Here is a 14,704-nt window from a genome sequence, read left to right as displayed (position 1 = left end):
GAGTCATCCGAGGGGCACCTGGGTGGCTCAGTCGGTTAAGCGTCCAACTTCGGCTCAGGTCATGATCTCACTGTTCGTGGGTTCAAGCCCCACATCAGGCTCTGTGCTGACAGCTAGCTCAGAGCCTGGAGCCTGTTTCAGATTCTGTGTCTCCCTCTCTCTCTGACCCTCCCCTGCTCACAGTGTCTCTCTCTCTCTCAGAAATGAATAAAACATTTAAAAAGTTGTTTAAAGAAAAAGAGTCCTCTGTATCTTTTCAAGGCTTAGTAGCTCTTTTTTTTTTTTTTCTCTCTTACTGTGGAATAATATTTCACCGCATGTACATACCACAGTTTATCCATCCACTGAGGAACACCTTGGGTGTGTGGGGGGATACAGTTTCTGGAATTATGAACACCAGCATGCAGGCTTTTGTTTGCATACCGACTTTCCACATCAGTTAGAAAAATACCTAGAAGTGCAGTTGCTGGATCATGCGGTAAGAAACTGCAAGACTGTCTTCTAAAGTGGTCCAGCCATTCTACGTTCCCATCAGCAATAAAGGATGGCTCCTGTTGCTATACTGTCCTTCACCAGTATTTGCTGTGGTCAATGCTTTAAATTTGGGCCATTCTTACAGGTATGCAGTGATACCTCATTATTGTTGTAACTGGGAATTTCCTAATGACAAATGATGTTGATTATCTTCTCATCTGTTATTTACCTTCTCTGATGAGGTGCCTGTTTAGATTTTTTGCCCACTTTTTTATTGTTGAGTTTTCAGTGCTCTTATAGATTTTGAATAGAAGTCCTCTATTAGACATGTGTTTTGCAAATACGTCCTCTCATTCTGTGGCTCATCTTTTGCCCATCTTAATGGTATCTTTCACAGAGAAGAAGTTTCTCATTTTTCTAGAAGTTTTTAATTTGAATCGAGTCCAGGTTGTCCACTTTCCCCTTCCTACACCCCGCCTTTGGTGTTACATCTAGAAAGTCATTGCCAAGCCTCAGATGATTTGAAATGTGTTCTCTTATGTAATCATGACACCACTGCTCTGAGGTAAGCGGTGTCACACCCATTTTGCAGTGACAATGGCTGTCTGCCACTCTTTTCTCTGAAGTATGTTTAAACAGACGAAAAAGGGAACAGGTAAGAACTAGAAGAGAATAGGCAAATAGAAGCAGGCCAGGACAAATACCACATATCTTCAAAGCTCCCTACTCAGCCTTAAAATCTGAGCATGTGGACTATCTCCTCCATCACCTAGCTCGGTTTGTGGTGTTTTTAATTTCAGAGAGAGTACACATGCAGTAATGGTGGGGGAGGAGAGAGACAGAGAGAGAATCATAAGCAGATTTCATGCTCAATGTCGAGCCTATCGTGAGGCTCTATCCCACGACCTGAGCTCAAGTCAGGAGTCAGACTCTCAAAGAATTAGCTACTCAGATGCCCCCATAGCTGAGGTGTTCTTTACTTTTTTTAATGTTTATGTGTTTTTGAGAGAGGGAGAGAAAGTAGGGGAGAGGCAGAGAGGAGACAGAGAATCCCAATCAGGCCCCATGCTGTCAGTGCAGAGCCCACTGCGGGGCCTTGAACTCACTCATGACCTGAGTCGAAATCAAGAGTCAGATGCTTATGAGTCTGTCTGAATATAAATATTATTGTTGCTGGTACACACACACACACACACACACACACACACACACACCTCACCAACATTGTGACAAAACTGATGCTTCATTAGGAAATTTCATATTTATTGAATGGGTGACTTTGCATCCCCCCAGCACAGTGCCATGCTCTTTCTAAGAATATTCGTACAGCGGTTTGGAAAGCAAACTGGACTGAAGGAAGGGGCAACATTAAGGAACTTGTCCAGTGTCATGCAGCTAGCAAGCGACAGATTCGGGATTGGATTCTGGAATGAGCAGACTCCCAAAGCAGTGCTCTTGGGGACCTGCGGGGTGCAATAGGTGTGCCAGGCTCCTCGGCCAGAGATGGCCTAGTGCAGGGAGGCTGATGTTACCTCCACTGCCGGGAGCACCCCTCCCCCGCTGCCCTCTGACCTGGCCTTCCCCTGGCTTTGCAGCCTCTAGAATCCTGCCCTGTAATTTAGGCTTCCCTCCCTCTTTAAGGCATAAACTGGAGAAAGGGAAAGAGCCACCCCGGGAACTGCTGTCACTGAATCGTGTGAACGTGGGGAAAACCAGCCTGAAGGGATGATAAAGAACCTGAAAAAAAAAAAATTACCGATAATAAAAAAACTCTCTATGTCAAAACAATTTTTGCTGAAACAACAATGCACATAATAAAATGCATTGAGGAAACTTATAATTATGCCAAATTAAACTGTGTAGAAGCGTCTCTCCGGCCGTGAGAACCATTTATTTCTCGGGGCAGTTGCATTCAGTGGCTGGGGCTGGGGTAGCCGCAGCTCTGAAAGAGGCAGCTTCACGAGAGAAAGGGGTCATTCTCTCAGAGGAATGGCCTTTGCCCTGCAGAGCTAGGATCTGGCTGGCTCCTCTGGAAGGAGTGGGGGCCACAGGCAGTTCTCTGGGACAGCCGGGCTCTCGGAGCCCAGCGCCAGGCACAGGAGCCTCTCTGCTCTGCCCCGCCTCCTCTGGACCTCGTGCACTCAGCGCATTCCTGTGCACAGATGCGGACCCCCAACTCCATCCTCCTCCTCGGGGTTGGCGGCCCCTCTCCCACATGCCGTCCTGGAGGCCAAGGCCTAAAGTTCTGTCTCTGCTGCGCCAGTGACTAACCCTGTCCCCCCGCCTGGCCTCTCTGGGCCACTTTCCTCTCCTCTGCAAAATAGGAGTCAGAGGACTCTAGGTGGGGTTGGACGGGGCTGCCTGCGCTCTCGTGGTTTGACAGGCATTGCTATACCGGCACAAAAACTGACATCGAGACTGGCCCTCCAAGCTTGCTGCAAAATCTTCAGGTCCTTGTGGCAGCAAATGCCTCCTCCCAGATGTATGTAAAACATTCAGCACAGTGTGCTAAGCCAGGCAGTGTTAAAACTTTCCTTCCCTTTTCTTGCACTGGCTTCAAAGTGCCCCCACCCGCTTTGCATGCCTCACTGCCTTGGATAAGTCGGCTCTGCCCCATGCTCCCCTGATGCCCTGAACCCCAGGGCATCTTCAGGGAGAGCTTTGGGGTTACCACTGCCATTCACATTTCAAAGCCTCCAAAACGGGGGCTCCGAGCCGCAGCCCAATCAGCGATCAGATCAGTGTGACTGAAGGATGAAGCCGGACAGGGGGGGTTGGAGGATTAACCAGCTCTCCCACTGAGAGGCCGGGCAACCTCTGTTACTAAATCCTCCTACTGGATTAAGCCTGAGCCCACAGATCACCCGCAGCCTTGAACAGATGTGACACAATTGGACACTTTCTGGGCCTTGGTCCAACGAAGGGGCTAAAAGTAGACGGCGCATGGGCACATGGCACTTGTCACTTTCTCCCTTGTGTTATTTGTGGAGGCAGCAGGGTGTCTTAAAAAGAACATGAGCTGAAAGACCCGGGTTCCCTCCCAGCCCTGCCACATGCCAGCTGTGTGACCTTTGCTGGTTTACTTTACTTCTCTGGGCCTCAGTTCCCTCAACAGCCCACTGCATGGATTTTACAGATGCGTGCAGGATTCTGAGAAATTACTGAAAATTCATTTCCTCAAAGAGCATGTGCATGAAACAGGAATGGGACATCCCCCGGCAACAATGAAGGTCTGGCTCAGATGTGGTCTCCCATCCGTGGCTTCCTGCCCTCCTCCTCCTTCCTTGGTCCATGCATCGTGGTGCCTTGCATGTGCTTCCATCTTTACCCTCTGTCTTTTGAGTTTCTCTCCTAATGGTGGCTTTACAGAAATAGGGGCTCCATGGTAATTATCTTTGCTCTCACTTCCCTGGCCACCCGTGGGTTCTAGAAACATATATCAAGCTAAAAATGCTTTGTAGCTGGTGCCCCTGTGGGATCATGAACCAGTATGTCCATCAGTATGGCCCACCTCTCCTTCCACGCTGTAGGTACTCCGGGGGCAGCGATTGGGATGGATTCATCCATGCATCCACCATGGGGCGATGCTGGACACACAGCGGGTGTTCAGGGAGTACGTGTGAAAAACAAGAAGAAAGATGGATGGAGAGGGAAGGAAACAGAGCCCCTCTTCTGTTCTGAGCAGCCCACCCAGCCTACTGTTCTACCCACGCAGCCGCCAGGCAGACCACACTCTCATTCCCCCCGCTGAGTGCAAGAGCCACACGTTTTCTTAGCCCTCCTGGCCAAAGCCTTTCCGAACTCAAAAAGCCTGGCTATGGTCCTTCTTTTCAGCAGCACTTTCCTATATGATGTTGAATGCAACCTGTCACCCAAAGGTTACAGTCACTACAGAGTTGTCGGGGTTATGAGACAAGTCATCCCCAGCCCCACGGGGCAGGGAGGTCCCTATATAATCTCTCCATAAAGATGGGTGGGGAGGACCCACCTCCCATTCACTGGCCCTACTGCTGCTTCCAACCTCTCCATCTTTGCCGGTGCGGCCTGAAATGGCCTGAATCTGGTCTGAAGTCCGTTTGGCCATTCCCCAAACCACAACCTCACATGAGATCCCTGCAGCCACCACCCTCGCCACAGCCCATTTGCCTACATGACTCACACTTCTCCTTCCGGACACAACCCAGGTGTCACCTCACTGACACACTGGCTGTCTCAGCTGTCAGGAGCCCAGGCTTTCAAGGTGAAGCCCCAGCACTAATGCACTGTGTGACTTTGGGAGTGTCACCTCCCAGGTCTGAGCCTCAGTTGGCTCATCTGTAAAATGGGAATGATAACAGCTTCTTCAGAGAGTTGCTATGAGAAATAGTAAATGTAAAGCACTTGGCACAGACGGAAGCACAGGGAAAGCTCTCCATGAATGGAGGCTGTGAGTGCATATGAAGCATTCCTAGACTCCCGACTGGATTAGATGCCCCTCCCCTAGACTCCGACAGTACCCTGTGCTTATCCCTGCAGTTGCCATTCATCTGAGGGTTTTAATATCTGCTCATTATTTGTGGCCCAACTAGACAGTAAGCAACTCATGGGCAGAAACTCTCTCTGTCTTGGTAAACCCAGGAGCCAGGAGAAGGTCTGTTTATTGTGAGTGAATGAATGGATGGAAAGAATGAAGGCAGGAGTAAGTAAAGTGAATGAATAGGCCTTTGGGCTTCATTGAAGGCAGTGCCTATTCTAAGCCCCAGGAGGGCGAACGCTGGGGCTTCCCAGAGTGGCTCAGGTCTGAACCATGCCTGGGATATCACTTTGGTCCCCCAAGGACACGGAGCAGTGGGGATAATGAGAACTCAAAGGTAGGCTCCCACATGCACTTTGTTCCTGTTGACCTCTGTCCTCCCCCCAAGGCCCACCAGGCATCTGACCATCAATAAACATTTGCTTGGAATGCAGAGATTCATTTATTCACTTAAGAAACATTTATCGAGACAGACACTATTCCAGGAAAGTGGTTATGGCAGTGGAGGGATGAGCATGTTCCCAGGACAGACAAGAGGAAATGTGATTCGTTAGAGAGGTGACATAAGCCCATATCACCTGTTACTGTGGAAGGAGAGGAGAAGGACGAAGAGCTAGGGACAGGGAGCCAGGAAGCCCTGATCCATACTTGAGCTACAGGCACAGTCATCTCAGCCAGGCCACTTAGCTTCTCTCTGCCCCTGTGACATGCTGCTTATACAAGACGGCCATATCTGCGTCTCTCACCACAAGGTCAGAGATTCCTCTCAGGAATGATTCCAGAAAATGCTGTGGGATACGGGAAGGATGACAGCTTACTGCCACAATGACCTGGTTCTGGGACCTCCTCTACCTCTCCAAGCCTCTACTTAGTCTTCTATAAAGTGGGGATAAATACTTATGTGGTCTACCCCACAGAGCCCTTGTGGGTCTTGACCTGGACCACAGAAGGACACAGGGCATTGTAAACAGTAAAGAACACTGACATTAGAACTGCCTGCTACAGGTCTGTACCTACTCCACTCACACCTCAATTTCAAGGCCCAGATTTCCCGGAGGTGAATCACTTAGCTTCTCCGACCCTCAGGGTCCTCATCTTTAAAACGGGAAGAATAACCCCTGTCTGACCCACCTCACAGTGTTGTGAAAATCTAATGAAATTACGGATATGAAAAACCTTGGCAAGTGCTGACACACTCTATAAATGATTGAATGTTGTGTAAATGTGAAGAACGATTATTCTTTTTGTTGTGCTGTGGGATGATGCTCATCGTGGTAGCATAGGACTTGGTCCCACATCCGTGGCTCACCTATCGAGAGAGAGAAAGAGAAGAGCCAGTAAGATGCTCTCCATGTATCCCAAACATGTGTGGACTCTCACTTGATTCTTGAGATGACCCCATGTGCAATGCAGGAAAAAAAAAGATTATTTTCCATTATTAGAGAAGAAGATAAAATAGGATTTTGAGTTGCCACTGTTGTACCTATAATGTGACTATGAGCAAGTTGTTCCCTCTCTGAGTCTCATCTCCACATTTATCAAATAAAGAGATCAGATTCTTTATAAGTTAAGATGCTTAGGGCTACAAGGGAAAAAAAAGTGATAATCAATTACTCTATTTGTTATCTCAAAGCAAGAAGTCCAGATATAGGGGTCCTGGGCTGGGTATTACAGGGCCCCAAAGCTATCAGGGCCACAAATCAGTTTCTAGGTCATTCTTTAATGGTGTTGAGACAGCTCCTGCAGCTCCAAACTTCATACCCTCACTCAGCAATGTCCAAAGGCAAAAGGAGTTGAATGTTTTTCTTGGGCACCTCTTAAGAAAAGAATAAGGAAAATTTCCCAGCTGTACCCCTTGTATTTCATGGGGGCAGGGGGAGGGGGGAGTCAGGAGGGTGATCACATTGCCTCTTAACAATCAGGAAAAACAAAAGGGAATTACCACGTAGAGCAACAAAGTCAGTGTTCTAATAACAAGAACCAAAGCAGAAATGGCTGTTGGGCAGGTAACCTTCAGTGTCTGACAGTCTCAGGATCTCTGGAGTCCATTCAAACCCCAAATTGCAATGATGAGATCAGCCCAAGGTCCCAGAACCCCGCCCCCTGCCCAGTCTCCAAGCCCTACCCTGTTCCTAGTGGATGGACCAGGAGGGAGGTGGCGCTGGGGAGTGAACCCAGACTCCACAGCCATCAGTGAACTCTCCTGCAGCCTGCAGGACACCCATTCAGCCAAGGTGTGCCTCTAGCAGCTTTCTAGATTCTGTTTCTAAAAACAGCCTAGCCCACCAGGCTCAGAGTTGATGACCCCTTACTTCCCTTCCTGCATCTTTCAATAAATAAAGAGAAACTGAGAAGAGTGACTTAAACAAAACAGAAGTCTATTTCTTCCCCATGTGCGAAGTCTAGAAGCAAGCAGCCCAGGGCTCCATGGTCTTTAAGAACTCAAGTTCCTTCTATCTCTCTGCTCCTCCATCCTCAGCACATCTCCATCCTCAAGGTTATTTCGTGGTCCAAAATTACTTCCACAACTATCATTACCATTATGTCAACATTCAGAAAGGAAAAGCGAAAAGCAAAACCAACAACAAAAAAAGACCTTTATCTTTCTTAGCCTCTACCTTTTTTTTTTTTTTTAAAGTATGCTCTACACCTGGTGAGGGTCTCAAACCCACACCCCTGAGACCAAGAGCCACATGCTCTACCAACTGAACCAGCCAGGTGCCCCCTTACCCTTTCCTTTTTTGTTTTTTAATATTTTTATTTATTTCTAGGAGAGAGAGAGAGAGAGAGACAGCATGAGCAGGGGAGGGTCAGAGAGAGAGGGAGATACAGACTCTGAAATAGGCTCCAGGCTCTGAGCTGGCAGTCAGCACAGAGCCCGACTCGGGGCTTGAACCCACGAACCGCGAGATCATGACCTAAGTGAAAGTCGGACGCTTAACCTACTAAGCCACCCAGGCGTCCCACCCTTTCCTTTTTAAAGAGATTTCCCACACACCCCATTCCCAAACTTGTTATATCTCATTGGCCAGAATTTCATCACAGGGCCACCCCTTGCTGCTAAGGAGGCTGGGAAATGTCTGTTTTAAACTGGGCATATTGCAACTCCCAATTCATTTAAATTAGTGAGCAAGACAAAGAGAATGGATATTGGGCAGGCGGCTCGCAATCTCTGCTACGGTTTTATGGCTGATCATTAGAGAGTAACGTGAGTTCCAAATAGGAGGTCTGGGTGGTTGATCACAGCGAAGTGTTGTGTTGGAGGACAGGGGACCCCGGGCAGTGGTGGTGGTGGCTGCTTTGTTTCATTTTGTCCTGGCTGACTTTCATCTGGCTACCTATGGTACTTCAGACATGTCGCCACATCTTCCTGAACCTCCTAATGCAGAGGATGGGATTTTCTAGGTCAACTGTGGTAAAATGAATCTGGGGACAAGGTTCATCCCTTCACTTGTTCGCTCTTTTACTCAACAAGAATCTACTCATGCATCTTTTGCATGCCAAGATCTGTGACAGGCATTCAGGATTCAGAGATTCATCATCAACTCTGCTTCTGGCACTTTACAGCCAATTGAAAAAAACAAAACAAAACAAAACAAACCAAGCCCAGAAAAACATCCATTATGGGTCATTGTGCTAATTTCTATATGAAGGATAAGTACGAAAAATAGGAAGTTGGAAGAGGGGCACCTAACAGCCATCACGAGGATGCTTCAAACATGAGCAAGGGCTGGTGGGGAAAGGAGGCTGGAAAGTACAGGAAAGAGGCTGGCATGTATGGACATGTGGAAGAGTGTATCATGTTCCAGACACATCCTCCCACTGCACACCAACCCTCAGGTAAGGCTCTGGCTTCTGAACTTTTGCCCCACAGCTGGTACTGTTTACTCTGCTTGTTCAAACAGATCTGAGATTGGATCTCAGCTCTACCACCTGACAATATGAGTTCAGACAAGGGGCTTTATCTTGAACTTGAGCTTCACCACTGTCATTAGCTTTAGTGTCCTTACCCATAAACGCCATCAGCCATTGGTGGTAAGGACTAATATCACGCATGCACGGACCTAGCCTGATTCTGATGCATGGTGAGCTCTCAATCTGTTTCTTCCCTCCCTCCCTTCCACCATGGCTACGGTGTGAACCCAACAGCTGTCAGGGAACCAGGAAGAGAACCACTGGCAAATGGCTTAAGGAGAACAAGAGTGGTTTCTGTACTGATCATGGAACAGGAAACATTCGGGTGAAAGAAACCGGGATGCATGCCACAGAGCCAGCGGTGCTGTTCACTCCTGAGAAGGCAACCAAAAGAGCTGCTGGATCGGGGGAAGGTCAACCCCCTGGAAGAGAACAAACCACCAAACCCTGCAGCCCGGTGACCTCCTCATGCAATTTCCATGAATCTCTGTGCTGGCTGCCTTCTGTGGAACAAAGGAACTGTATCATAATCTCCACCCCCCAAGGTAGGATCGAGTGCTGCGATGCACATTTCCAGCTTGAAATCAGACACATGTGAGCCTTGAGGTGAGCCAGGACCCCCGTGGGGTAGTGAGACAAGAGAGCTGGGTAAGCTCAGTGCCCGGCTCTGCCTGCAGGAGGGGCTCTTCTGGGGGGAATCTCTCTAGGTGTCCATAGGGCTTCAGCAGAAGGGGCTGCCAGCTGCAAAGCGAAGGGCATGGCATGGGGCACTCCAGCAAACACCAATGACACATGTTTCCTATTACATGCAACATTCTTTGTGGGAGCCCCTGTGAAAAATACACATGGCCGGCCCTTTCTAGGCAGGATGGGCCCCAGGAAAGGGGAATTGGGCTGCTCGCTTTATCAAGAGTTAAAAACAAAGTGAAGGCTTTGAGCTTGTTAGAAAAATACACGGTTTGTGTTTGGGCTTTATTTTAAGGACCAGGAGACAGTCTGGATATCAGGGGATACCTGAGGAGCCCACGTTGGTCTCAAGACAACGGTGGGAAGTGGTTGGGCACCCGCCCCAGCTCTCTGGCTTCCCTGCTGTGTGGAGGAGCCACCCGCCTGGCTGAACTTCTATTTCCTCATCCCGAATATGGTAACACTGCACCTCACAGAGAAGGCGCTACGAGGACGCTGGGAAATGTCATGGGCACGTCTGCTTTGTAACATATATGACATAAAAGGGATTCTTCTTATCATCGTTATATGTAGAAAATGCAGAAGGAAATATTGTCCAAAAAATTATCTGGCAGCATAATACGGTGGAAGAACTATGGGTTTGAAGACATTCAAAACTGGATCTAACTTCCAACTTCACCACTTACTGGCTGTGTGACCTCAGGCAAGTTACTTCACTTCTCTGAGCCTCAGCTCTGTCATCTGCCAAAAGGTGGTAAAGATGCTCCCCAGCAGACAGGTTGCTGCAAGGACTAATGAACGCACACGCTCTATAAATGCCCCTGGCCTGTAGAAGGTGCTCCGTACAGGTGAGCACCGCAGCCAAAGATGCCCACACCCCCGGGTTCAGGGCCACTCCACATGGCAGCTCTGTGCTGCACATCCCTCACTGGAGAAGAGGAAGCTGCCTCCAGCCCCCAACATGCTTCTGAAAGCTCTTCACCCTTACCGCTCTTGCAGCCTCCCCAGCCACCTCGATCAAGTTACAGGTCCATTTGTCTCCTCTCACAAAGCACTGTGTTCTGGAGGCTGCCCCTCCCTCTCCAGCCTGATGAGCTGGGCCAAGAGCTCAGCTCCGAGTAGCACAGCGCCAGCACGTCTCATTAAGGCACACAGAAAGTGTCACAGCTGGCCCCGTGGTCATTCCCTAGCATGTGTCTTCATCAATTTCCAGGCCCCTGGAAGTGGCCCCCAGCATCCACTTTCTTTTCAGCTGAGTAAGCTCCCCAGAGGGGAGGGGGTTTCATCAACCCATAGAAACCTGGCAGGTGTCAACGAGGAGTCTGAGCCAAGGCAGGGGGGCAGGAGTGAACATCCATGGACCATCTCCACATTCCAGGCTCCTTTTATGCACAGCAAACCTCAGCATGAGCATCACCCTTCTGGGGCCCCTCTCGTGACTCCTCCCCCAGGACCCAGTGAAGTCCTGCTACACGCCCCCTTAGCAAGCCGCCATTTCTTCTGGCATCACTTGCAAGGCTGTGTTGGGTCTCTTCCCTGCTGGGAAGCTTCCTGAGGGGCAGATCAAGTCTCCCTCCTTCCCCAGAGATTCTTTAGCAGCTGCCACAGTGCCTGCCACATAGTAGGTGCTTAACATTCTACCGGATGAGCACACAAAACCTCCTGGCAATGCTGTGGGTTAAACACCATTTTCCTGGTTTTTCAGAGAGGCTACTGAGACACCCAAAGATGGAAATGTCTTTCCCCAGCTGACAGCTGGTAAACGGTAGAGCTAAGATTCAAACCCAGGTTTTCACCAGGCCTCGCTGCATTCGATTCACAGATTAAGATCAGGCTGAAAATGTTAACAAAGGCAATTTTTCAAAATAAAGAAGCTGAAGCTGTTTGCCCAGAACTCCGTCTCCACCCCCATCACAGCGGGGTTTGTACCAAGTGAGCAAGCAGATTCTGAGAGCTCTATGCAGCCCACACAAGGCGGGGACCAGGGACAGGGGCGTCCCTTGTCCCCCCAGCTGCCAGGGACTGGCTCCTCACACGGAGCCCCTCCCCACTGGTCCCCACCAGGGCAGGACTCTTGGGAGAACAAAGACCACATTTTCCTCCTTGAAGCAGAGAAGCCAGTGCTGGGGAAACAATGGCCTTGCTGGGATCAAAGAGAGAGAGGCCCAGACAAGGGACAAAAGCTGAATCCCAGCAGGGTAAGAATGACAACCGGTTCTCCTCCTCCTTTTGCAACGGTCTCTAGAGAGCAAGCATGGGTGCCCTTTGCCGCCCACCCCTCTTTCCCGCCTCCCCTCCCCACACGGCAGAGCCGAGCTGGAAGCAGCCTAACAGCTCTTCCCTGGGCCAGCCACGTTCTATTTCCTTCTAGGCTTTCCCTCTGCCTACTGTGCCCTTCCCCTCCTTTCCTCTGAAGCATACTTACTCAGGCTTCAGTTCAAGAGCTGCCTCCTCTCTGCCCTCCGTGACCCCACACACCAGAACCGATGAACCCTGCCATACAAGGCCCCCACACGGGTGCCTGCTTCTAGTTACAGCACTGATCATGCTGAATTATTACTACCAGGGTCAGTGCCTGCTTCCCCAACCAGACTGTGACCATATGGAGGCTAAGTCCATTTCTGGATCATTTTGTAAATGCACTGCCTGGCACGAGAGGACAGGGATGGGTAAAGTTTGTTGAACGAATAAAGCAGTAAATGGTATAGAGTGAGTTCTCCCAAGGTACGGAAATTCACTTGAGGCACCATGTCTTTCAGCAAATCAGAACCTCTCTGATCTCTCAGTGTCCCTCATTTAATATTATGCAATTAGAATTCTTTTTTTAATGTATATTAAGTATTTTTGAGAGAGAGAGAGAGAGAGAGAGAGCAGAAGCTGGGTAGGAGCATAGAAAAAGGGAGATACAGAATCCGAAGCAGGATCCAGGCTCTGAGCTGTCAGCACAGAGCCTGACACAGGGCTCTAACCCACAAACTGTGAGATCGTGACCTGAGCCGAAGTTGGACTCTTAACTGACCGAATCACCCAGGTGCCCCTATGCAACTAGAATTCTTAAAGAGCCTCCTCTGTTCAGGGCAAGACTGGGTGCTGAGAACAGACTGGCCAGCAAAACAAAGCTCCTACCCACATGGAGTTACACTGTAGTGGTTGGGAACAGGGAGATGGACCTTAATCAACCACATAACTAAAAATTATGACATGTACTGTGAGGGAAAAGCACAGAGCAAGGCAATAAAAATGCATATTAATGTGTGCAGGGCGCCTGGGTGGCTGAGTCGGTTAAGAATCTAACTCCAGCTCACGTCATGATCTTGTGGTTCGTGAATTCAAGCACCACGTCAGTCTCTGTGCTCACAGCTCAGAGTCTGAGGCCTGCTTCAGATTCTGTGTCTCCTTCTCTCTCTGTCTCTCTCTCAAAAATAAATGTTAAAAAATTGTTTTAATAAAATTAAGAACGCATATTAATGTGTGCATCAATATCTGTTGAGATATTGCCAGAGATCTAGGCTGTGATAGGGATCCATCAGGGATCTATGTGTCTGTTATGGAACTAACCTAGCTTATAACAGAGGACACTGGTCCAGGCTGGGAAGGCTTCCCTGAGGAAATGACAGCTGAGCCAAGATCTAAAGGATGAGCCAAGAGTAAGATGGCAGACAGCAAGTGGAAAGACTAATAGTTTGCTATGATAGCAATGGGACTGGGTGGCCTATAAGAAAATGTAAATACCTATACACTAACTGCCCAGAGAACTTTGTGGCAGAAGTTGGCAGAGCAGGGGCGCCTGGGTGGCTTAGTCGGTTAAGCATCCGACTTTTGCTTAGGTCATGATCTCGCGGTTCGTGGGTTCAGGCCCCACGTCGGGCTCTGTGCTGACTGCCAGCTCAGAGCCTGGAGCCTGTTTCAGAGTCTGTGACTCCCTCTCTCTCTGACCCTCCCCTGTTCACACACACACTCTCTCTCTCTCTCTCCTAGAAATAAATAAAACATTAAAAAAAAAAAAAAAAGAAGTTGGCAGAGCAGTCAGAACACATGAAAGTCAGACTCTAATGCCCAAAGAGGCTTTATCTTTGCCCAAGGTTGTCCCCTTGCAGATGGAGATGGGAGAGAAGCAGCTCCAGAGCCCTGGCTCCAAGTCTGCTGCCTCACGATGCCCTGCAATGGTTAGTGGGATTGGAGACACCCTACCCTGGCTCAAAGATGGGACCCTGGGGTTAAAGAGCAAATCATCCCCAGGCAGGGCCCCTCTGGAGGACCAGGCTCAACCTAGAATTCCCAATTAAGGGAATTTGCCACTTACCACAGCAAAAATAATAAGTGAGACCTTATGATGTTGTGTTCACTCAACGACCACTTACAGTTTGCAATGCATGTTCAGAGAAGAGGTCCCGTTTCTTCTAAGGGCAGTGGTCGAGCCCTAGGTTTCAGCGAGAATGGGTTCTACTCAAGTCTTCTTATTAACTGAGACCTTGGATGAGTTATTTCACCACTCTGAGTCTGAAGCTCCTCATTTGTCTCTTGGGACAAATTCCTCCCACTGGCAGAGCTACTGTTAGGATGGTATAGGACTAGTCAGCTGGGGTCGCCAAACAAAGCACCACAGAAGCGGGGCTTAAACAACAGAAACCTACCTTCTCATGGCTCTAGAGGCTGGAAGTCAGAGATCAAGGTGTGAACAGACGCCTCTTTCTTTCACTGATAGATGATCACCTTCTCCTGTGTCTTCACACAGTCTTCCCTTTGTGTCCTACTATCCTCTTCTTCCAAGGACACCAGTCATATGGGATTTAGGGTTCACCCTACTGACCTCATTTTAATTTAATTACCTCTTTGAAGGTCCTATCTCCAAATATAGTCACATTCTGATTTAACAGGAGCTAGGATTTCAACATACAGATTTCAAGAGAATACAGTTCAGCCTATAACGAATGGAATAACATCTGTAAATTTCTGCATGATGTCTGGCATACAGCAGGCACTGGTTAGATAGCAAGTATCACTGGCACTGGCGTCATGGAGAGGGATGGTAGGGCAGGTGACCACCATCATTCTCCCTTATATGCTTTAATGGACAAATGGGGGCTGTGAGGTGCTAAATAAGGTACAAAATTC

At 48.9% G+C, this 14,704-nt stretch overlaps 1 protein-coding gene across 1 annotated transcript; it reads left to right on the top strand.

Moving 5' to 3' along the window:
• The first annotated feature begins 9,035 nt into the window (after positions 1–9,035).
• LOC120236396 lies at positions 9,036–12,471 on the top strand. Its single transcript, XM_039239175.1, has 2 exons — positions 9,036–9,447; positions 9,885–12,471. The coding sequence occupies exons 1-2, from the start codon at positions 9,042–9,044 to the stop codon at positions 10,115–10,117; spliced, it is 639 nt and encodes a 212-aa protein (XP_039095106.1). The 5' UTR covers positions 9,036–9,041; the 3' UTR covers positions 10,118–12,471.
• Positions 12,472–14,704: the final 2,233 nt, after the last annotated feature.

Source organism: Hyaena hyaena, unplaced genomic scaffold, assembly GCF_003009895.1.
Source record: "Hyaena hyaena isolate Hyena2069 unplaced genomic scaffold, ASM300989v1 scaffold_5, whole genome shotgun sequence".
NCBI classification, from domain to species: domain Eukaryota; kingdom Metazoa; phylum Chordata; class Mammalia; order Carnivora; family Hyaenidae; genus Hyaena; species Hyaena hyaena.
The sequence above is the reverse complement of the archived record's forward strand: the minus strand, read 5'-3'. Positions and strand labels throughout refer to the sequence as shown.